The 22,877-nt window shown below is 49.4% G+C and overlaps 1 protein-coding gene across 7 annotated transcripts in view; it reads right to left on the reverse strand.

Annotated features, from left to right (window-relative positions):
- RERE (arginine-glutamic acid dipeptide repeats) overlaps nt 1-22,877 on the reverse strand; it is a 172,269-nt gene that overhangs the window by 45,300 nt on the left and 104,092 nt on the right. For all 7 annotated transcript variants that reach the window (XM_040084804.2, XM_058423346.1, XM_058423345.1 and 4 more), the window contains 4 exons: nt 21,928-21,976; nt 19,450-19,574; nt 18,524-18,623; nt 12,150-12,248 (listed from right to left, as the gene is read on the reverse strand). In XM_040084804.2, the coding sequence (XP_039940738.1) occupies nt 12,150-12,248; nt 18,524-18,623; nt 19,450-19,574; nt 21,928-21,976 (373 nt within the window). The remainder of the gene's footprint in view (nt 1-12,149; nt 12,249-18,523; nt 18,624-19,449; nt 19,575-21,927; nt 21,977-22,877) is intronic.

The following is a 22,877-nucleotide window of genomic DNA, read 5'->3' on the forward strand; positions in this document are numbered from 1 at the left end:
TTCGATCCCACTCTGTATCACCAGGCATGGATGTGGCCACTGGAAATTCAAAGCCCCTGGGCAGAGTGCAGCCCTGGTCACCCACACGTGACACAAACCTTACACTCCCCAGGCCATCTGCCCCGGAGATCAAGTGTCCTCTCTAAACAAACCGACAAGGAATAGATCAGCTGAAAGCCTTCAAGGTGCCCAGCAATTTGCTCTCTCTCCCAACTGCGTCGCTTTGTCTTCCTGAAAAATTCCACTGAAAAGGGAGAGGCTGCCCCAAGTGCGGGGGATTGAACCCAAAGCTTTGCACCTCCCAGCCTGAGCTCTGAGTACCCACAGCAGCCACAGACAGAGCCATTCCCAGCCTCCCTGGAGGGAATGCCAAAAGATCCTGGATGATAATGACCCCCCTTCCATGGAGCTGCTTTTGTCGGGAACAATGGAGCTCCCATGGTACCTCTCGCTGGCTGGAAATATTGGTATTAAGTGAGCGTGAGCACAGCTGTGTGTAAATGACATATATAAACAGATTAGATTTGTGTATTTATACTGGATGCAAACACATTAATAGCACATTTGCATACCCAGTTGGCTAAATGAGATTGCATGCAGAGCAGGATTACTGGTTACAAACACATTTATTTAGAATTTTCAATAAAGTATTTATATTGCCATTCAGGAGGTCAGAGTGGATTCATCATCCTTTTTCTCCTCTCTGCCTCCTCAGACACACACAAACGCTCTTGTCAACACGCTTTGCAGGGATTGCCCACCCCTCCTCAGAGCTAGGCTGGGAAAAGGGCTCCAGCCAGCAGAAGGAGCTGAACTGAGGGGCTCGACCCAAAGGCTGCCCCAGTTTCCTCCCGTTTGTTTTACTGAAGGTGATGTTTCAAGGGGGTGAGAGCTCTCCTTGTGACCACAGCAGGCACCACCACCTTAATGCCAGTCTACAAAACTCCTCTTCCCCCGCTCTGTTTAATGCCAGGGATCAATGCAGGAGTCTGCATGAAAGGCAACATGATATTGAAGGTGACACAACAGCGCTCAGACATTTCCAGGGCTGCAGGAGAATTCAGCTCTTCCTTCACCCCGGGCCTGGAGCTGTCAGGGTGTTGCTAACCTTTTGTGCTGACCCCAGCTGTATTTTCCCATCAGGATTTTTACCAGAGCTATTTTTATAAAGAGAAAGATTACAGGTTCACCCGAAGCACCAGGCAAAGCTTTGATTCCCTTTCTGCGCTCTGCCTGTGTCTGCGGGGGAGTCCCGATGGGAAAAACCAAACAGCAAAAAAACCCCAAAAATAATAAATTAAAAATAAAATAAAATAAAAATCAATCCTGTCTGAACGAGGAGCCTTTCTGCTTGCTCTAACTGCACCCTGATTATCGGCTCTGGGTGCTGTCACTGCACATCCCGGATCAAACGCTCCCAAGGCCTCGGTTCCCGTTAAAAGCTCCGGGGTCCCTGCCCGGCCCCGCCGATAAATCATCCCCGACCTGCTCCGGAGGCTCCCGGGTTGCCAGGCAACCTGTGCAGAGGGATGCAGGGACGGATGCAGGGAGGGAGGCAGGGATGGACAGATGGATGTCTGGGAGCTGCTGACAAACGGCCAAGGGGCTGCACCAACAGCCTGGCCCCTGGCCCTGCCCGCCCCTGCTCGGCACGACGCTAAAATCCAACTCCAAAGGCTTCTGTGAGGAACAAACGCTCCCTGCCCCCTTCCTGACTGCTGCCAAGCTGTGGGGAGGCAGTGATCCCACAGTGATCCCACAGCAATCCCAGAGATCACCCAGCGATCCCACAGATCACCCAGCGATCCCACAGTGATCCCACAGTGATCCCACGGATAACCCAGCGATCCCACAGTGATCCCACAGATCACCCAGTGATCCCACAGTGATCCCACAGCGATCCCACAGATAACCCAGCGATCCCACAGCGATCCCACAGTGATCCCACTGATAACCCAGCGATCCCACAGTGATCCCACAGATAACCCAGCAATCCCAGTGATCCCACGGATAACCCAGCGATCCCACAGTGATGCCACAGATAACCCAGTGATCCCACAGAGATCCCACAGCAATCCCAGAGATCACCCAGCGATCCCACAGATCACCCAGCGATCCCACAGTGATCCCACGGATAACCCAGCGATCCCACAGTGATCCCACAGATCACCCAGTGATCCCACAGAGATCCCACAGCAATCCCAGAGATCACCCAGCAATCCCGCAGATCCCACAGCGATCCCACAGTGTGGCAGCAGAACCGTGATCCCCTGAAAGAGATAAAATCAGCCAGCAGCCCGCGGAGCAGAGCAGCTGATGCTGGGATCAAGCCCTGCCTGCGTGTTAAAGCCGCAGCAGCAGCGGAGGAAAGCTGAGTGTGCTCTCCTGCAGCTCTGAGGGGTGTTGGATAAACAGCCTGGCCTCTCGGCAGAACACTTCCTGGATTATTCCGGGATTAGCAGCCCTGGTAACGTCACTTCCACGACGTGCGAAGGGTCCCACCTTTCAGCAGGGGGATGAAGAGGCAGCACAGATGGACCTGGCTGGAAGGCCGCTCACTTTGCAGTTCCCTCTCCTCCCCGAGAAGAAGAGAGGGGAGAGGAGGCATTCCCTTTCCAAACCAGGGGCACTGCACGCTGGTGAGGGCGGGAGGATCTTCCAAAGGGAGCAACAAGTCCCGGGCCTGCCCTCGCTGACAAAGGAGAGCTTTCTGTTTATCCAACATTCTCTGCCTCCTGCAATCGGCAGTTCCTCCCTGTTGCAAACAAAGCTAAAACGGTCTGAGTGTGTATTTCACATAAATCATTTTTTAAAGGTGCCTTTTAAGAGTTAAACAGAACAAAGGTCTGGCACATTTGTGACCCAGAAAGGCAAAACAATGTGCTGCTGACAAGAGACAACAGAAAGCTTTTGATTATACTTCAGATTGCCTTTTCTGTACACAAAGAGATTAATTCCTGGCTGTTATTTAACTGCTGTTAAAATGCTAATATACAAAAAGCTTTCTTGTATGTCAAAACCGAAGAACAAGAAGTAAAAAGGAAGAGCTGGACATGTTCCTTTTCAAGGACTCCCTGAAATATCTTGTGTGATCCTTCAAGGCTCAAACACAGCATTTCCAGTGGAAGCTCCCTACTACAGAAATGTTGTTCCACTGGGATTTCAACCATTATTGTCAATTATTCTGGAGACAGTTTCTGCCATCACACAGGGATTTTTATGCAAATAGCAGAAGGAAACAAATAAAAGCACTTCAAGAGCCCTCAGACTTTGGAGCAATGAACAAATCCAAGAAAAATGAGACAAAATGGAAATGATCCCTCTCAGAGGCAGTATTTCTGTAGGTGCCTTCCCAGGTAAATCATTAACAGAGGGGCTGGGACTGCAGCAGTGCCCAGGCTGGAATTCAGGCACTCAAATACAAATTCCAGTTTTTGACCCTTGCCAAAATGACGCCAAACAACCTCTGGAAACTCCCTAAATTCCTCTCAGAGGAATTTAATTCCTCTCACTCCACTGGCTGCAGTGGAGTGAAGACACACCTGAGCATGCAAATCTGGGTGGAAGAAATCCTGGTGATGACAAAATCAAATTCCAGGCTGAGGGACACATCCTCATTGAGGGGGAGAATGGGGCCAGTAGTGAAAAAGGGACCACAAATAAGAGAGGAAATGATTAAAGAATTGAAAATGAAAGGCAGGAGCGCAGCTGTAACAAAGGTGAAGGCTGGAAAGGAAACCTTGAAGGCGGATATCAGGGAAGAGGGGCAGGGGGGAGGTGGTGCCGAGACTGGAATTACCTCCCCAGACACGTAGAACTGGACAACACCTCCCATAACAGATAAATGAAATATGCACCCTAATAAACCAGAGGTGCCCTCTTTGCCTTCCCCAATTTGTGGCAAATGGGATGTTTGATTCGAGCGCTGGAGTTATTCCAGAGCAGCGGAGGGGAATGCGCTGCCGTGCCATTTATCAGCCCCTCTAAATGCATGAGGCCTGGCTGATCAATCTCCCCACGCAGCCTAAAAGCCATATAAATCTGAGGGATGAGGGAGAGGGCTGGGGGGAGGAGGGAAGAACAAAGGGACAGGGAAACCCACGGTGGAACAGGCACGGGGCGAGCAGGGGAGGTACCAGAGGCGTAAAAGCTGGAGCACAACCACGGAGCCTCCACACAAACGTGTCACAGCCACGGGGCACGAAGCACAGAAACAAGAGCGGGCAGGGAGCGGCAGGTTCTCAGGGCAGCCTCCTGGGCAGGGAGCAGCACGTGTGGGACAGGCAGAGGGCAGCCGGCACAGCACCCTCGGCGCCCCAGGAGCTGCTCCACAGCCTCAGAGAGAAGCTCCTCGGTGGCCAGGGATGGACCCCAGCTTCCTTCCTTCCATTTCCACCCCCAAATCGGAGCTTCCCTGCGGCCCATTCGAGACCCCTCACGCTGGCTCTGGAGGAGCGTGGGCCAGGCTCCCAAGGCAAGCTTGTCCAGCTCCAGCAGGATTCCCAGGATCCTGGGACATCCCGAGCTGGAGCATGGATCCAACCCTCACCCCTGCCCGGAGCACCCCAGCAACCCCTCCCTGTGCCTCGGGCCCTGCCCGTTCCCTGGGGAGCCTTCCAGTGCCCTTCCCCACTGCAGGCTGAGCACTTTCCCCTGGCTCAAATCCTCACTGCTGCCCAATTCCTTCCACGGCACACCACCATCAGCTCTGCTGGCACTGCTATCCCTTGGAACTCATTAGGGATCTGGGATGGATGCAGAAAATGATGAATATTTAGTCCCTATTCATCTACTACGGAAGCAGCCTATTATCAAACAAGTGACACCTTTACAAACTTAAATTAAATAATGGCTCCCGTGGAGGATTCCGAGCCCCTGACAGGATGGCAAGTGATTTAAGTAACATAAAGCTCAGCAACTGGTGATGGATCACGGTTTTGCACTCGCTCTGTTACAGCCTGTAATAGAACAAATGATCATTTTTCAGCCTAATTGAATGTGGCCGCCCCGCTCGTACTCAGAAGAGACAAAGCTCGATAATTTGCTTCATTAAAATGCATTTTTATGTCATCGGAAAGATTAAAAAAAAAATTGGTGCTGTTGATAGGGGAGATTAGAAAAATAAAATTTATCATGCAAACAGCACTTGCAAATGAGGTGTATTTTGGCATTCATACTGCTAATGTTGTGCAAGAAAGATAAGCCCTGAGCACTAAAGCACACAGAGCATCCACATTGTGACAGTAATCAACATTTCTTCAACAGGAATTATGTCACTACACCCATTTGAAGAGCATTTTGTCATTTGCTGCTGCAATGGCCACTGGGCCAGACTAAATAATTCCCAGCTCAGCTGTTGGGCGGAACACAGAGAACCCAGTGGAAGTTTGGGGCTTTGGGGCTGTCAGCCTCTGTGCGCAAACAAAGAATCAAAGTCAAGACTCAGAGAGAGACCCAAACTAGCAGGGAAAAAAACATTCAAAAATCAAATATCATCTTGTCAAGTTGCAGACAATGCTGTCATCTGTCTGCACTCGCTTTGTTTTAGGGGTTGGGGGTTTTGTGTTTGTAAAGCAATCTTGCTAGGAACAGCAAATTGCCATTTAGACAGCAAACAACTCCTCCAAAATAAAACAGACATTTGCCATGTCAAGTAATCAATTCCTGGATGGATTTCATCAGTTTCATAAAGTGTAATTCCAACTTAAGCATTTGAAAAGGAGACACTTTTACCTATATCAACCTGGGCTAAGCCAAAATCGCTTGGAAAGAAGCTGCAGATTTCTGTCATACACTGCAAACAGAAAATATCAAAGCACTTCATTATTCATTACTATATTCCAATTGCACTTTCACCACAAGCACCAGAGGTGAGTTACAATCCCTCCCTCGGGTCTCTTGCCGTGCCAAAAGCACGAAGCTCACAAAATCCTCAATTGTGATGATCCCTGCAGTCCCCAGCTGCTCTCAGAATGTCATGACTCAGTTTCCTTTTGGAGCAGAACAGGATACAGCAGGAGGTTATATTTAACCCAGATTCCGGATCCCTGAGCAGATAAAATCTGGATGAAAGGTCAGGGTGGTGCAGCAGGAGCTGTGACCCTGGCAGACACCAGCAGAGGGTCCAGGCAGAACCTGGGGCTGTTCTGTGTCCAGCACAGGCTCAGCTCCAGCTGTGCCCACGGGTGGGACAGACCCACGGACACCAAAGGGACCCTGCTGCCGAGGAGCCGCAGCTCCGTGGGCTCTCTGCTGATAAAACCACCCCTCTGCCCTCCGGGGGGACAAAGGCAATCCCTCACCTCCCCCAGCACCCATTCCCGGCTGGAAATGCACACGCAGGGGTGGTGGAGAGCGCCACAAGTGCGAGCCAGCTCCATCCTTAAGATGCCCTGGAAAATGAGACGCAAACCGCGGTTCTGGCCATCAACTCTGCGTGTTTGCTCATCCTCGGAGCAGCACAACCCTTCCCCTCGGCAGCAGGGAGCTCAGGGGGCGTGGGGAGTGCAGCCCCAGCGCTGCACAACAAAGCAGCAGCCCCCGAAGGCACCTCAGGATGGTGTGGTTTGTGCTGGAGCTGTTTGGAGTTTCTCTCCTGTCCCGCACAGAATCAGCTCCGGAGCCGTGGCTCCCCGCCAGGGCAAGGAGCTGTGCTGGTGGTTTGGGGTGAGTGCTTAACAGATAAAAACATTCCACGTGCAGGCAGAGAGGAGCACATGGCAGTTCAACAAACCCCAGAATGATACTGTTAAGGAAACAGCAGCTTCTCTGGCAGCTGGGCAGAGATCAACATCAGGGAAAGCAGCGAAATCGCCCACTCTGAGGCCAAGGTCACTGACAGGATTTATAGATTTATCCCTGAAGAGCCTGTGCTGAACATGAAATGCTGAAATAATTTTTTTTTTTAATCTCTCCCCCCGCCCCTTTGGGCTCCCTCATTTGCTGGAGGCTTTTAAAATTCATTCCTTTTCACAGCTGGTTAAACAATGGAATCTTTTGGCAAACTAAAAGGACAGAATTGATTGCCCTACACAAACTTTTCTGCACGTATAATTGATTTTTAATTCACTGCCTTATTTCCAAAAGGACTTGACAATAAACTCGGTGCTGTATGTGCAGTATTGATCTTTCAACAAGGGCTTGGATCAAAGACTGATGCAAGTTAATCACAAACAAAAGATTGTTATCTTTCATCGAGGAACCTGTGTTTAAACCAAATTCCCCTTTTTGAGCTGTAATAAACCTTGTATTTTCCAGCTGTACTGCACCTCAGCATTTTGTAAGCCTGCCAGCTACTCAGTAACTATAATTTTATGCAACCTTTAAATAACAACTTTTTCCCCCAAGCAGAATAATTTCATCCTTCACTGGTCACTTTTGACTGGGAGGGCTGATGGTTCTTTTCCACTCTGAGTTCTTAGGATAAGACACAGACAAGACCTTCCCACACCTGCTTAAGCTAAAATCTTATTTATTCTTAACACACAGGTCCTACAGGGCCACGGCAATCTGAGTTTGGTGGGTTTTTATCTCAGTGCTCAGCTAAGTTTCAATTGTTACGGATTATCACACTTGCAGACGTGGCTGGATCACTGAATTCCAGCAAACGTTCATTTGGTGGATCTGTCACTCCACTGGGAAGCTGCAATGTTTATTTTTTGTGGGTAGAACAATGAGACTGAGCAGTAACTGGCGTTTTCACCTTCCAAGCCCACTTCAGGAGTCAGCCCTGCAATGCTGCTCAGCTTTCCCAATACCCCTTTTATGATTTTTTTCCACTTGACCATTCCAGAGGCTCTGTTTCAATCTGGCTCTGAATTCCATTTTCTATAGCTGCCACATAAACAATAAATAAAATTCATGGTATTTTTGCCCCGGTAAGCAGCTCTGTCTCCCAGCATATCAGAAGAGCCCTGGTTTCAACGGAGAACATGAGAACAATGTTTTCATGAGCACACACTCCAAAAAGGGTGGATGAGGCATTTGAGGATGATTCCAGGCAAAGAAGCCAAGCAAATAAGTCTGTGGGTTTTGCGTAAGTAACTCCTTGACCTGCCACGCTGGATTACAAACACTCGCAAACGTATCAGGAAAGGAGTTTGCTCTGGCTTGTCCTTTCTGGCACAAGGATCTCCACTTGTGTTTTATGATGAACGTGTTCAAGCTGAAGCCAGGTGTGGATATTTTAAAATTTATGAACTTGTAAATCGATGTACACGGCCAATTAAGATTTAGCACCTGCCAGGATTAACTACCCCTGCACATAAATTGAGGAGGTTGCTTGAATGGAGGTTGTTTACCTCAACTACTCGACATCAAGAGCGATGTAAAATATTTAAAAGGCAGAATATTTCAAGATAAAAGGCAGTTATCAGGGATGTCAGGGGGTGGCACTGACAGCTCTGCACAGAGATGCACACGGTGAAAGAATCTTCCCAAGGAACACTTGGCAACTTCCCTTAGAGAATTTCACATGGATGGGACAAAGTGTAGAGGGAAAGGGAGGAACTGCCCAATAAAGAATGTCCAGGTTCTGCTTCACCCAGATCTCCTTTAACTCTGGAAGACACGGCCCCAAGTTCCAAAGGTGCTGCCATTAAGCCTCACCAGCTCTTCATAATCAACATCTGAATGCTAATGAGGAGCACAGCTCCATGCAGGAGAGCATCCCTGTGCAATAAACTGCAGCAGAGCAGCAGCAAACTCTGCCTGTAGCAAGCATGCATAAATAAACAGAATTAATAACTACCCGAGTGTGGACGGGTGACTTAATCTGTTTCGATTAGATGCAGCTCAGCCCCAGGCCTTTGTGGTATTTAAAATGTGTTCATCATGTTTAATTAAAAACCTAATAAACTGGAGGTTCCTTTAGTTGTGATTCCGATTTCTCTCTCCTGCGAGCCCTATTGATTTCGTCAGAACTTTTGATAAAGACAGAAGAAAAAGCACATTCTGAATGAAGAGATAAAAATGTGAGGTGGAACCGGGGTTGGTGGGTGAGGAGCAGCCAGAACCAGCTCCTCTCCTTCCACATTTCCAGCACAGGAAGCACTCCAGAACAGAAAACCTCTCCATCAGGTTACCAAAACTAGGGATGATCACTGTACCCTGCATAAATCACAGCTCTTTGATAGATTATTGATCCAAATGGGAGCTCATTCCTGGACCTGGAGCAAGTGCAGGCTCAGAACTGTTCTGAGCATCACTGAGGTATAAAAGCCATTTCACAGCGCAGGTTCTGTCCCAAGACACGTGGAAATCTTCCAAGGACAGCTTGTCCTGGGTTCCCACTGGAACCCAGCAGGGAATGGTGATGCTCAGTTGAACCTCAGCTCAAGGAGTTCATGATCCTGGCTCCAGATTTGGGATGTGTGGAAAGGACTGGCTCCATCATCAGGGCAGCAGCAGAGGAAGCAGAGGCACTGTCACACTCCTGCCACGGTCCCAAACTCCGCTCCCACAGCGGCTCTGGAGGAGAAGAACAGACCAGCACCATTCCCTCCCTGGGGGGATTTCTGACTGCCTGAACCCGAAATCCCAAAGACTTAAGGGGCATTTTTTGAGGTGACCACGAGGTGCAGAGCAGAACTCACTGCTCTGACATCCTGGGCTGGTTCTGAGTGGAGATTAAACCCGCAGGAGGCACGAGTTGTATCAAACCAAGACAGCTTTGCTCCTGGCTTCTCCCCAGATAATCCCCCTGCTCCATCCTGCTTTCCATGGAAACTGCAGCCCCCCAGCACGAGGTGCTGTGCACTCAGAACGGGCCTCAGTCAGGCATTAAACGTGACAATTGCTGCAACTTGCTCACAGAAGTGAATTTGTGAGCATTACAAGAGAAACCAAGCCCTGCCCATCAAATCTCTGCTGGAAATTGATGCTGTCAGGTGGGGAAGGAGCCTTCACAAACAGGAAACAGCTGCTCAGAGCTGCACACTCCAGTGCAGGAGGTGCTGGAGCTGCTCTCACACGCAGGGTGCAAGGCTGGCTCTCACTCTGTGCCTCTGAATTTACATACTGGGACAAAAAAACCCTTTAAAAATAGCCACAGGTTCAGGGACACGAGGGAGACAACAAACCCCAGCCTCCATATTTACACAGCCCTCACGTAACTCAATCAGTGGCCAATTTTATCCTCTGTTTAATTCCATCTAAACATCTGCAACCACCTCAGCAGCAGGAAAAATAACACAACTCCCATCCCCTGTTTTAATCAGGTCTGATGTTGGCGAGCAGCTCCTACCTCACAGTCTGGACACAGGCACCAGAGCTGTTCTAATGGAAAACAAAGGTTTTGTCTTTGGGCAGCTCAGAGTCCACAAAAAAAAGTTTTAAATGTGGTGGTACTATTATTATTGTTATTATTGTTACTATTATGGTTAACTGACCAAAGCTCTGTATCAGGTCTGGGATCTGCTTATCTATCCAACTGCAAAACTTAAATTTAAGTCTTTAAATTTAAGTAAGCCACACCTGCTGGGCTGCAAGAGGAGATTAATTACTAGTCTAGCCCAGGTAAGGCCAGGGATTGCACCTGGCTCTCCATTTCCCCCAGAACTCCCTCTGGGATTGTCACCCACACCACTGGAGGCTCCATCCCGTGCCTCCCTGAGATGCAGGGGACACACAGAGTTAATGCTGTCACCACAATTTCATTGTCTTGGCCAGAATTAGGGTTTGACACCTGCGTATTTTCTGACCAACACTTCACTGTAGAGTTCCTGTGCAGCTCTGGCACCCTGTGCATCAGAGCTCCCCTCAGTTTCCCAGGGCCTGCACTAAGGAAACTTCCCCTGCAAGGCTCCAAAAAGCTCTGAAGTGCAGCACAGCTGCTTCAGGCTGGAGCTGGCTCCCAGCTGCAGGGACCAAGAGGCTCTGAGGCTGTGCAGGTGGAGCTTTGCTGTCTATAAATACGAGCACAGTTTGATCTTTGGCTCTGCCCAGGCTGGAGGGCTGCCAAATGTTTCTGGAAACTTGGATGGAGCAGAACAAGAACAAATATGATAAAATGAGCTGGGGCTGACAATGATTTATAGAGTCAGTGATCATTACTCTGTGCTCACAGGCTGCACTTCTGCAGTAATGCTTCACTTTTCAATAAACTTTTAGTTTTTTCCATCAGTGAGGCTCAATTCTCTCTCATTTAACATGGGTGGATCATCAAAACCCCTGAGTGCAGCAGCTCCAGCACTCACAGCTCAGGGCAGCTGATGGAAAAAAATGAGGAGAGGGGAAGAAAGCAACACAGGGAGAGAGGGAGGGAGGGAGAGAGAGGTGCTGGCAGGATTTACCCCTGGGTGTGTGCAGAGAGCTCAGGCTGCAGCATCTCAACCCAGAGTGAGCAAACACGGGGCAGAGCACTCCAAGGACTTGCTGCAGCAGTCAGTCCCTACACAAAGCTCCTTTTGGGACAAGAAAAGTGCAGAGTGATCAGGAGGGGGTGTCCCAGGCTCTGCCCCTGCCCTGGTGTCGCTGCCAGGCTGCATCCATCCTCCTTCCCTCCCTCCCTCCCTGGCTCCAGGCAGCCACAAAGGTTCTTTGTTGGGCCTGGAACCTGCCCCAGGACGGCTCTGGGCTGGCCCAGGCCCCCTCCAGCTCCTGCAGCAAGGCTGAAATGAGGAGAGCAGAGCACACGTCAGGCACTGCCACAACTCCCTGAAAGCCACGCGGAGAACACGCAGCTCAAGAAACCTCTCCAGCCATTGCCTGAATAATTAAAACCACTAAGAGAACATGAAAGTTTCCTCCATTAATCAGTTCTATTTTCTAACACCAATGCCAGCCTTATTAGTAGCTTAACAAGATGACATTTTTATTTTTGTTTACTTCTTTAAACGCTTCACCAATTAGCCAGCTTAAAAATTGACCCACTCAAGGCAAAAAAAAAAAAAAAAAAAAAAAATCAGCCAAAATATTCTCCTCTTCTCCTGCACTTTTCCATGAGCAATTCTGCTATGCACTGGATCAGATTTTTTCATTTATAAACCCCTGTATTTTCATTTATATACCCATGCACGTGTGTTTTTATTTACACACCCACCCTCTCCTTGCTCATAAAGATAACCTCTTTAGGAAAAAAACAACAAGATAAAAAGGCAAGGAGCAGCAACGTGAACCATAAAGGCTGGAGGAGATAAATCATTTCCTACCACTTCATCTTCAGTCCAACACTTCTCAATCAGCTTTGGCACAGGTTTCTTCACCAAGCGCTGCAGGGCTTTTCCAGCATCGTAGTTACTTTCATGTAGCTGAAAAATAAAGAAGACAAATAGATCATTCAAAGGAATTAGCAGTGATCTGATATTGGAGGAAAAAAAAAAAAAAAAACCCCACTACAGGGAGTCACATGAGATATTCTCTGCTTAATTATTTTTACTGTTGATGTATGAAGTGGAATTTAAACAACCTGAAGGGGAACTGAGGTTTTATCAGGAGAAGAAGCAGCATTAAACCAAGCAGGGTTCCCCCTTCCTTCCTAAACCTGTCCCAGGTAATGTTTAAACCAAAGTCACACTGCTCCCTTCTGCTCCCAGGGCTCAATGTGATGTCAGCCACGATAAAATAAAAATTAATACAGGGTGGGTTATACTTCACACAAAGTGGCTCAAATCTCCTGTCGTCAGCAGGAACAGATCTGAACTGCTGAAGGTGCTCTTCCCCCTCCACCAAGTTACTGGGGCATCCATTAGTTTTGAATACTTAGGGGAACTTTAAAGGAAAAAAAAAAAAAAAGTACTTCTAAAAATACCAGGTCACTCCTGGGCACAGACCTCTGCTGTTACCTGCAGTGTTTTTGGAACAAACAGAAATGCTCCTCAGCCGGCAGCCAGAACTCTTTCTCCTCACCACCAACAAAAACAACAATACAAACAGGATTTCTGCAGTGAAACGAGCGCCTCAGTAACAGAAGGTGGACAGAAGACAAAGCCACAGTGAGATTTTCTGTTAATTCCGAGCTTTTATTTGGCACCTTGAGGGAGGCACTGGGGGCAGCAAGGAATGCACTGATGCAGGGAAACCAGAGACAGCAACGCTCCGACTTCCAGAGGTTCAGTTCTTCCTGGGGCCCCTTCCAGGCTGGCCCTGGGAGGTGCCACCAGCAGCAGGGCCACCAATGGGGCCAGCAATGGGGCCACCACCAGCAGCAGGGCCAGCAATGGGGCCACCACCAGCAGCAGGGCCACCAATGGGGCCACCACCAGCAATGGGGCCAGCAATGGGGCCACCACCAGCAGCAGGGCCAGCAATGGGGCCAGCAATGGGGCCAGCAATGGGGCCACCACCAGCAATGGGGCCACCAATGGGGCTACCACCAGCAGCAGGGCCAGCAATGGGGCCACCACCGGGGCCAGCAGCAGCCCCGGCTGGCACTGCCTGGGCACAGCTCCTGCTTCCAGCCCGGGAATTACCTGGGGACAGCAGGGAGTGGCTGCAAACCTGGGCTGAAGGGGCACAGCGAGCTCAGCCCCCCTGAGCTGAGCCCTGCTCTGAGCTCAGCCTGCACTGCCAGCCCTCACTGGCTCTGCTCAAGCACCAAAACTGCCTGGAAAAGAAAAAAAAAAACAACTTAAAAAAATTTAGTTCTAAGGCTGCCGGGGTATGCAATGCCCACTTACAGGCATGAAAATAAGATGTTGCCTTTTCTGCTGGGCACACATTAATTTTCCTCCCTGTTTGCACTCCAGCAGTGGGAACAAATCCATCTCAAAGAAAAAAGCACTGTTTGTTTTGCCAGCTCACCTTGCAAATGCCTCTTTTCTGTGCATGCCACTACCTAGAAGATTTTTCACTCCGGAGACGTGACAGTGCTGAGGAGAACGGTGCTGCTCTTTCCCTCCCCTCTCTGCTCCCTCCCAAAGCACGAGGAATGCCAAAGCCTCTTTGTAACTTGGAGGGCATCTTTATTTTGCCTCAAGGACAACACGTGTTTTTCCCTGGCAGCCCCACTGCCCAAGCAGCTCAATCTGCAAGAAAAATAAACCAGACAAGCCCAGAAGGAACAGCCTGGTCTGACAGGCGACTACTCCAGAAAATGAAAAGTTTACAGGCCAGCAAGGCTGGCCCAGATCACCAACAGATAATGTAATAATTAACTTCTGAGCAAGTGATTTCATTAATAACAATCCCAAACCCCAGCAGCACAGATGCGAGAGTGGAGCCACGGAGCAGAGAAGACCCCTGTGAAAACATGATACAGGCTGAGAGTCTCCTGAAAAATGTTAATTTTAGCAGGTGGGAATGGAAAAAAAAAAAAGTTTTATAAATGTCAGGAGTAGAATAATGCAGCAGAAAGGAAAACTGTTTTCTCTGAGTGCTGGAGTTAAATTGACACATTCCAGTCTGGCTCATTTCTGCTTTTTACTTTCAGCCATTTAGTATTCCTGAGCACTTTACGGGCAAGATTCAAATGTGTAAGTAACAACCAATGATGACTGCCTCTGGTTTCATCAACTCCTGCTTGAACTTCTCCAGGTATTTCTATAAACACTGATCACTGTCCAGCCAGCAGAGAATCTCCATTTTGAGCATTAACTCTGCATCCAAATTTGGCACCACCGTGAGATTTGATCTGCAAGAAAGGGAACCACCACAAATGTACCTTGAAACAGAAAATACAGCAACTTCTGCATCACCGGACAGGATGAAAGCAAGATTCTGGATGTGCACACGTCCAAAAGCCTCCCTTACATTGCTATTAAAGAAAGCCAGGTCCCAGGGAAGGGATTTCACATCAAGGCTGCACATTCCCACACAGTTCCAGTCCCTCCTGCAGCCTCTGAGCAGAGCTGCCATTTCTGTCTGGGTGATGCTGCAAATAAATTCTCCTTTGGCATGGCTCAGCTGTCAGGCACCTCCAGTCTGTAATGAACCCATGAATTACATCTTGCAGCTCTGACATCTCTGGGCTTGCTCATCAAAATATTGTTCTTCAATTGTAATTTATAACTTAATTTAAATGTCCCTTTCCTGTGACCTTTTTAGAGCAGAGTGCCATTGCATCTGGCAGCTCCTGCTCCAGCAAGGCTTCCTTTGGCAATTACAGCCATTATCATCTGCCTTGCAAAGCCCGGCTCAGTGAGGCTGCATTCAGGGCTCAGCATTAAATAATTGCGGTCCATTAAGAACGCTGAGATCCCAGAGACTTTTTCTCCAAGGAAAAATTGCTGCTATCTCATGAGAGTTTTACTGAACCGCTTCAAAAATCACGGAGTCCCAGCCTGGTTTGGGTTGGACCTTAAACAGAAAGGATTGTCCAGCCAACCCCACTTTCCTGGGGCTGCAGCACGGCCAGCATGGACAGGACAGCACTGGAATTGCAGAGCTCTGCAGGTTCCAGAGCTGCCTCTTCCATGGGATGATGCCTTGTCCTGGACAAATCACATCCCAAGGGAGAGGGAAAAAGACCAGGACAAGGAGCAGCAGGATGGGGATTACTGCCAGGAGCAGCTCCAGGGCTGTGATAACTCCAACCCAACGCCTCATTTAACACAAAATGGAATTCAGGCCACTTCTTTCAGTAGCAGAGCTGACAAATTTCAGTGGGCTGTGGATATTCTGTAGAGCTAGGGACATCTTGCCCTGCTCTGGAAATGGAATATGCTCCTTCTAATTTTCATCAACCATTTCTAAAACCCAGCAGGAAAAGAGCCCCAAGTGCCCTTCAGGGTATAATTTGGGTATCAGACAAAATCAAAAACAAACAAACAAAAAAACCCCAACAACCACCACAAAACCCCAACTTCCATCTCTTTCCCCCAGTTCTAATCTATTTTAAGCATCTAAAGCTGCTGCTGAAGATTAAAAAGCCTGATATTTGTGATGCATTGCCAGGGAGCAGCCAAACAGCTGTGGGGCAACAGAGGCAAGGCCAGTGCCCCACACAGAGCCAGGCCAAGAACTTGCCAATCGCCCGCAAAACTTGGGACAGCACTTTAAAAACACCTTTCAAAAACCAGGAATACTTTGCTCACTCCCCCCAGATTTTACCAGCAGTGCTGGCAGTCGGGTTTGGCCCTGTTTTCCTGCCTGTAAGAGCGAGGGTGAGGGTGAACGGGAATTCCAGGTGGCAGAACTGTCTCCTGCACTGAGGTGGCTCCGGCCTGGGACAGGCCCGGGCAGGGAGCCCGGCCCTGCCTCGTGTGAACCAGGAGAGCAGCTGCTCATTAACATCATCCACGAGGAAAACTAGTCAGAAGGAGAAATGCTAACATATATTTAATTTTTTTTTTTTTTTTTTTTAATGCTTTCAACCTTGTCTGTAGTTAATGAACAAGAAAATCTGGTCTAAGGGCAAGTTAAAACAGGGAGTAATTTGTCTGGGTGACATCTTAGTTAGAAGTGAATTTCCTTGCACTGAGATTAGCCTGTCATGTTTGTCACTCATAATGACACGTTCCCATGCAGCAGAGCCATGAGAAGGCACAACAGCACTATTAGTAAAGAGAGATTTACACAATATTAGCATATCATTGTTTGGCCTCTCCTCCATGTAGCACTAACGAGCTTAAGTGGTGCTATTTTTCCCGCTCATGAGGATGAAGAGGAGCGGCTGGCTCCGATTTCCCCCGCAACAGCACGAAGCAAACCCCCGCGACGCCGTGCTCCCGGCGGAGCGTGCAGCCTGCCCGCCCCAGGCCCCGTCCCACCGAGCAGCAGGCGAGGCTGACCGCTGGGAATGAACTCCTCCTGTGCAGCCCGGCCAGACCCGAGCACAGGGCAGAGAAGGAACTCCTGCTTGGCCTGGGACCCCCGGGAACAGCGCTGCGGAGCCTCTGACCAGAGGCACGGCTCCAAAGGATTAGAGGGCTCCCGAGTGTCTGCCTCTGCACCGCCACGGACACGGCAAGGATCCTTCACACCACGGCTGACGCTCCATCAGAGTTCGGAGGGCAACGGGAACTTGCCCCCTCCCTCGGAGGAGGGAGGGGAAGGAGCTGCTCCAGAATTTCCCCCAGCTCTCCCTCCTCAGCACTGCCAGCAGCAGCAGCAAGGTTTGTGCTCAACATTCCCCCTGCTCCATCCTTCCTTGGACCTTCAGACCTGGCATCACCTTCCCCCCACGGAGCACGAGGAGCTTTCTGGGAGCATTTTTTTCACCATTATCATGGTGAAAGACTCGCAGGAGCTGCTGTGTTCTCCTCCAGCCCTGCCACACTGACACCAGCACCCATCAGGAGGGCAGCAAACTCCAAATGAAAACTTCACTTCCTTCCTAAGGGTCACAGTGACAAACGTGGCAGCAAACCCCAGCAGCCAAACAAAGGATCAGGAGCTGGAATTCACCTGGAACGTTGAGTGAATAATCACTGCACTGAGCTGAGATACAAATACACGTATGTGAGTTCTGTATGTTGCATTGTGCCTTCCATGATCTTCATTTCTATCTGGCATAATTAACAATAAATCATTCTGGGGGCTTACAGCACCTGTTATTACATAAATAAAACAGCAGCAAAGGAGCTTGTCAAGACTGATTTATGTGAAGTGCTGCCCTGAAGTTTATTGGATTTTCATAATAAGGAATCACGGCACACCATTTTCTTTTACATTCATCTTCTGGGTTGCATATGATAATTTCTAAACAAAGACACAACTTAGTGCAGGTTAAGAGGCTCACAAATCATGGATCAGATAAATCTGATCTCTTTTAAACAGGTGGTGACCTGAGAGATAAAAAGGGGCCGTTTTGCCAGGACAACAGGTGACCTATCTAAACTGTTTAAAGTCAAAAAAGCAGGGTCTCAGGAAAAAGTCAAAGTTTCTTAAAATATCCCTGACAGAGCTATTATTTATAAGGAAACTCTTTTCTAGAAAAATTCGAAGTGGAAAAGGAAAGCATTTTCTAAAACAGACATGCACTAGAAACACAAAGAGAAAAGAACCAGAAGAACAAAACCAAAATATTTTGGGACTAATCTAATTTCAGAAGCAAGAACTCCACAAGTGCAACTGCAGATTCCTCGGGCTGCCAAGCGATTAAAGGGAGTAATTAAAGTAGATAGAGAAGCAGTGAAGTTAAATGAATTTTCTGCATTAAGCTATTATTATAGATAAGGGGAAAGAAATTCCAATTCCAAAAACCTCTTTAATGATTATTGACCTTAAGAGAAATTTGAGAAGGCTGTCGGGGAGCAGCTCAGCCAAGTGCAGGGTGGTGAGGCACCAGCCTCCGCCCCAAGGGAAAGGAACACCAGGAACATTTCCCTGTGCAGAGTGCAGGCATTCCAGCTCCAGTTAGAACCCCACGCTGGGCTGAGTGGAAGCCCCAAGGGCCAGGTCAGGGGCAGCTGAGCAAGTCCCAGTTCCAGCTGGCCCTGACCCGAGCGGCTTCCCCCAAACACTGACTGGGGTCACCTTCGAGGCGCCACCGCACCTCCTCCGAAAAGCACTCGGTACTTGAGAGGAGGTCACCGCCGAAAGGAGGGGATCCCCAGAACGCGGCCTGCACAGCCGATTCCGGCCGGGCCCCGCTGCGGGGGGCCCAGGAGGGCAGCAAGGAAACACCTCCCCAGGGGGCACTTACGGTGTTGAGGGCGTTGAGGGTGGTGTCGTCCCGGGAGGCCGCCACGCATCCATCCTCCGTGGATCCCCCGTCACACATCCCTGCAAAGGCTGCCATGCTCCTGGAACGGCAGGGCAACGCTCAGTTCCTCACAGGGCACCGCACAAACGCTGCATTTACACCCTAAATCAGGAATTGCAGGGCCTGGAGACACTATGGATCAAAGGAGGTACCAGGAAACTGCAAAGCTGAGTCACCCCAGCACACGGAATAAATCCAGCATTAAAATCCAATCTCATTTGCTTTCATCAGCTGGAAGTCTGCAGTGCCGAAGGAGCAGGGCCTGCTCAGGATTACAGAAGCTGAAAGCTGCAGACAGGGGAAAGGAGTCTCAGCAGAGACAGCAAACTTTGTGCTGTCACCTTGGTTTTATTGTGTCACAAAACTGACTGAAACTGCAGATTCCTCAGCCCCTGGCTTCCTGCAAGCTACAAGTAATTCACTGAGACTCTGCAGCACTGTGAAGGCCACCAGCAGAGCAGCTGATCCCACCAGGGGAGAACAGAACTGCAAACTGGAGCTCCCTGCAGGGACCCTCTGCTGTCCCAGCTGCTCCACCCCAGCAGCTCCTCCCGTGTTTCCCAGCCCACACCTGCTGCTGCCTCTGCACTGGGACTCCAGAGCCACAGACAATGGCAGGGCGCTGCGCTGGCCCAAATCTCAGCGTCCTTGTCTCAAACCCAACCTCTCAGCTGATGCCGCTGTCTTGGCTTGGGGTAAATTTGGGAGAAAGCTTTTGAACGGGGTCTTTTTGGGAAGTGAATTTAAAGGGTCCCTCTCTGAACTGGTTTGGGAGAAAAGCTCAACGCCACAGCTCCCGGGAGCGAGGGAGGGGCTGCAGCCATGCCCAGCCCAGCAGGGGCACAGCAGGGCGGTGCTGAACTCACCTGGCTGCCCTGAGGTACATCAGCAGGTCACAGTCGTTGACTCCTGGCATCCACACGAGCTCCTCGTGCTGTGTCACCGTGTCCCCGTCCGGGGAAGGGAACGGCTGCAGGTCAGGGAGCTTGGCCTGCAAAACAGGGTCACACATGCATGGCAGGTGCTCCTAACGTCAGGAGGACGCACAGGTGTCTAAATTCTCTGCAGCAGCAGCAGCTGGTAGGTGGGAGGTGCTCAGACAGGGGGTGGAGGGGGTTTGTTTCACGTTTCAGAACTCTGAGGATGCTGAGGCACCAAGCCCCAACCCCTTCCCTTCACGCAGCACTCCCTGCTCAGGGATTCCCCTGAGGATCATTCAGGGCCAACACCCCCTCAGCCACTGCCAGAGGAGCCCCTGTGCACACAGCAGAGGCTGGAAGGAAAGCACTCTGTGCTGCACAGCCCCGTGGTTTGGAAGCACAGAGCGGGGGGACAATTCCCTCCAGACACAGCAGCTGCATCTGTCACAGGGACGCTGATCCAGCTGCTGCCTGCCATGAAACCCTCAGAGAACACTCCACGTGAAGGAAGGCAGGAGGGGAGTTATCCTGTGTGCTCCGCTTGAAATCAGCAAGAAACCCCACACATTTGACACCGAGTTTAAAATTAAATGCTCGGTAAATCATCAGAACTCTAAAGAGAAACAAAGACATTTCCTGAAAGGGAGATAGCTCAGCAAAATGAACACTGCCTCTAAATAAGTATTACACTCCATCCAGAGACCCAATTAGCATCTTTAGTCATCTCCTGCTCTGAGATGAGATAGCTGAGAGCCTCTTCAGAAACAGCTTTTAAGCCCTATAATTACCTCCAATACTTACAACGCTAAACGTATTTGAGAGGCAACATTTATACATAACCAGTAATTACAAGTCACAGGTTCAGATGTCTTTCATGTTCTGCTCTTTAATCTGTACTTTATTTTACTTCTTGCCTGGGAAAATGGATCTGTCACTGAACTTCTCTTGTGGGATAAGGCAGCCCTGGATTTCTGTGGCAGAAGCACCCCGGCACCCAGGGGGCTGCACAAGCCCTGGTCAGCCTCCTCCACCCCTGGAATGCGCTTCAATACTCCCAGGAGCAGCTTCCTCTTCCTCACAGCACCACTGGGGCTGGAGAAGATCTGCAGGGTGATCAAGTCCGTGCCCAGCCCAGAGCACCGAGTGCCACCTCCAGCGGTGGGGACTGCAAACCTCCCTGGCTGCTCCATGGAGCCAGAAGCTGTCCCAGGAGAGCACTGAGCAGGGACCCACCCTGCTCCCCTGGGAGGTGAATTCCCAGAGCTCTGCCATCCTGCACAACATTTGTGTGCTCTGGTGTCCCTGCTGCCGTGGGGACACAGGCAGGAGTGGGGGGATCTGAGGGAACCCCAACCCCTCTGACCCCGGCATGTGCACAGCTGAGGGGAAACCAGCGCACCAGGAGCCCCTGGTGGGACCCCAGGCTCTGCATTCTGCTGCTCTCAGCTGCTGCTCACTGAGGGGGGTGTCAGTGATGACATCTGTCACAAACAACGATGACTGAGGGAACAATGGAAGTCTAAAACATGAAGCAGGCAAGAATTAACAGTATTCTAAACCAATGGACCTTCTTCCTCCTTTTCATTTCCCCATCCATAAATGCAGTTGGTAATTATACCTTAGAGCAGGGTGACTAATGCCTGCCAAAATATTAGATGACAATTTGAGATGAAAGATGTTTTGAAGGTATCATTTGCAGTACTCTTGTTATGACTACTGAAAAGAACACTACAGGTTTAATTGCCAAGGACTTTTTTCCTCTGAAGGCAAAACATCCTCAAGAATGTAACATCAGGTTCCATAAATATTTACTTTCACTAGTCCTTAAACGAGATTTTTAAGAGGGCCTGAATGAATATTCATCACCTGGATGCAGAACTCCAGCACTTGGACACTACAGAGTCAATTCCTCGGGAGAAGGAGAGGCCTCAGCTCCCAGTGACAGATCTGGCCCGATGAACCACAGCAAGCTGTATGTTAATACTCTCTAAGAACAGATTATTTCCAATGCTTATGAAGGATTTCTCTCAAATTAGAATTAACATACCAGGAACATCTAGAGTCTTAACCTTACTCTGCTTCCCAGTTCGTGAACACACTCAGCAGCTTCCCCAAGTCGTGTTTTAACAATTCAAATGACTTAAAGCACTTCTTTCTTTAACTTCCAGCATTCCCTCAGTCGTAGTCAAGAATTAACCCAACAGCACTTCTGCTACTGAGAGTCATTAACATATCAACATCTGACACAGAAAAGTCTCAGTAACTGAGCTAAGGAATACTAAAGAACTCACTGGAGTGAGTCATCTAAAGATGGTTTAAAAACCCTCCCCAGATCTGAACACTTGCAATTTCAAACAACTGACATCTGCACAGATCAGGAGACAAGAGCATCACTGCGTACTGAACACAAACAGAGCCCCTTACCTGGTGGCTGGGTCCAACTCTGATCTCGCCCTGGGTACTGTTCAGCCTCCTAAGACACAAAGGAAAAACAGCAATGAGAAAGAATTGCAATTAATGAAATTCAGGGTCATATTCCTTTTTGGTATTGCGTTTCCAATGCAAATGGAGCAGCAGCAGAAATAACACATCACTTAGGAAACGAGGGGATGTGCTCAGGGGTGCTGAGTAACCTGGTCTGGGGAAGGTGGCCCTTGGCAGGGGCTGGGACACTGCCACCCTCCCAGGAAACAAATCCACTCCGAAGATCAGCCAAAAGCCCCCAGAAAACAGTGAGAATGCGTCAGAATGTTTTCCCCCAACGCGTGTTTTTGCAAGACAACCTGACATAATTTTCTTGTTTTCAGGTTATGCAAGGAAATGACTGACCTGGGAAATCAATTCTCTATTTACAGAGTTATACATTAAATACCAGGTTACTACAAGGTGTCAGAATTCTTCCCTGTGAGGAGCAGAGGGGAAGCTGACAAAACAAAATGCTGATGCTCTTCCTTTCATCCCAGAATTCATTTTAAGGCCGTGCACATCCCTGCCCATCAGTGCAAGTGAAGCTCACAAGGTTCCTGGGCAGGATTTGTGCCCACCCTGAACATGGGCTGCTTTCAGCTCACACTGGAAGAACCAAACATCCCCCAGCTCCCAATTCCTTCAGCTGCACCACACTGAATATGACAAATAAGACATTTAAGAACGTGGCTGGAACATCCTGTGATTGCAAAGTTAAAAGCAAAGTTTGGGATGGGATTTCTGCTCCCAACTCTTTCTGTGGGAACTCGGTGGGGCTCTCCAACCATTCCTCGTGATGCAGAAATATTTCTGTGTGTCCTCCCATCACCCAGGCACCATTTCCTGGGAATATTCACACCTCAAGGTGCACCCAGAAGGTGAGGGCTGTGCTGAGCTGCTGTGCAGGA

Source organism: Hirundo rustica, chromosome 22 (genome assembly GCF_015227805.2).
Source record: "Hirundo rustica isolate bHirRus1 chromosome 22, bHirRus1.pri.v3, whole genome shotgun sequence".
Lineage (NCBI taxonomy): Eukaryota > Metazoa > Chordata > Aves > Passeriformes > Hirundinidae > Hirundo > Hirundo rustica.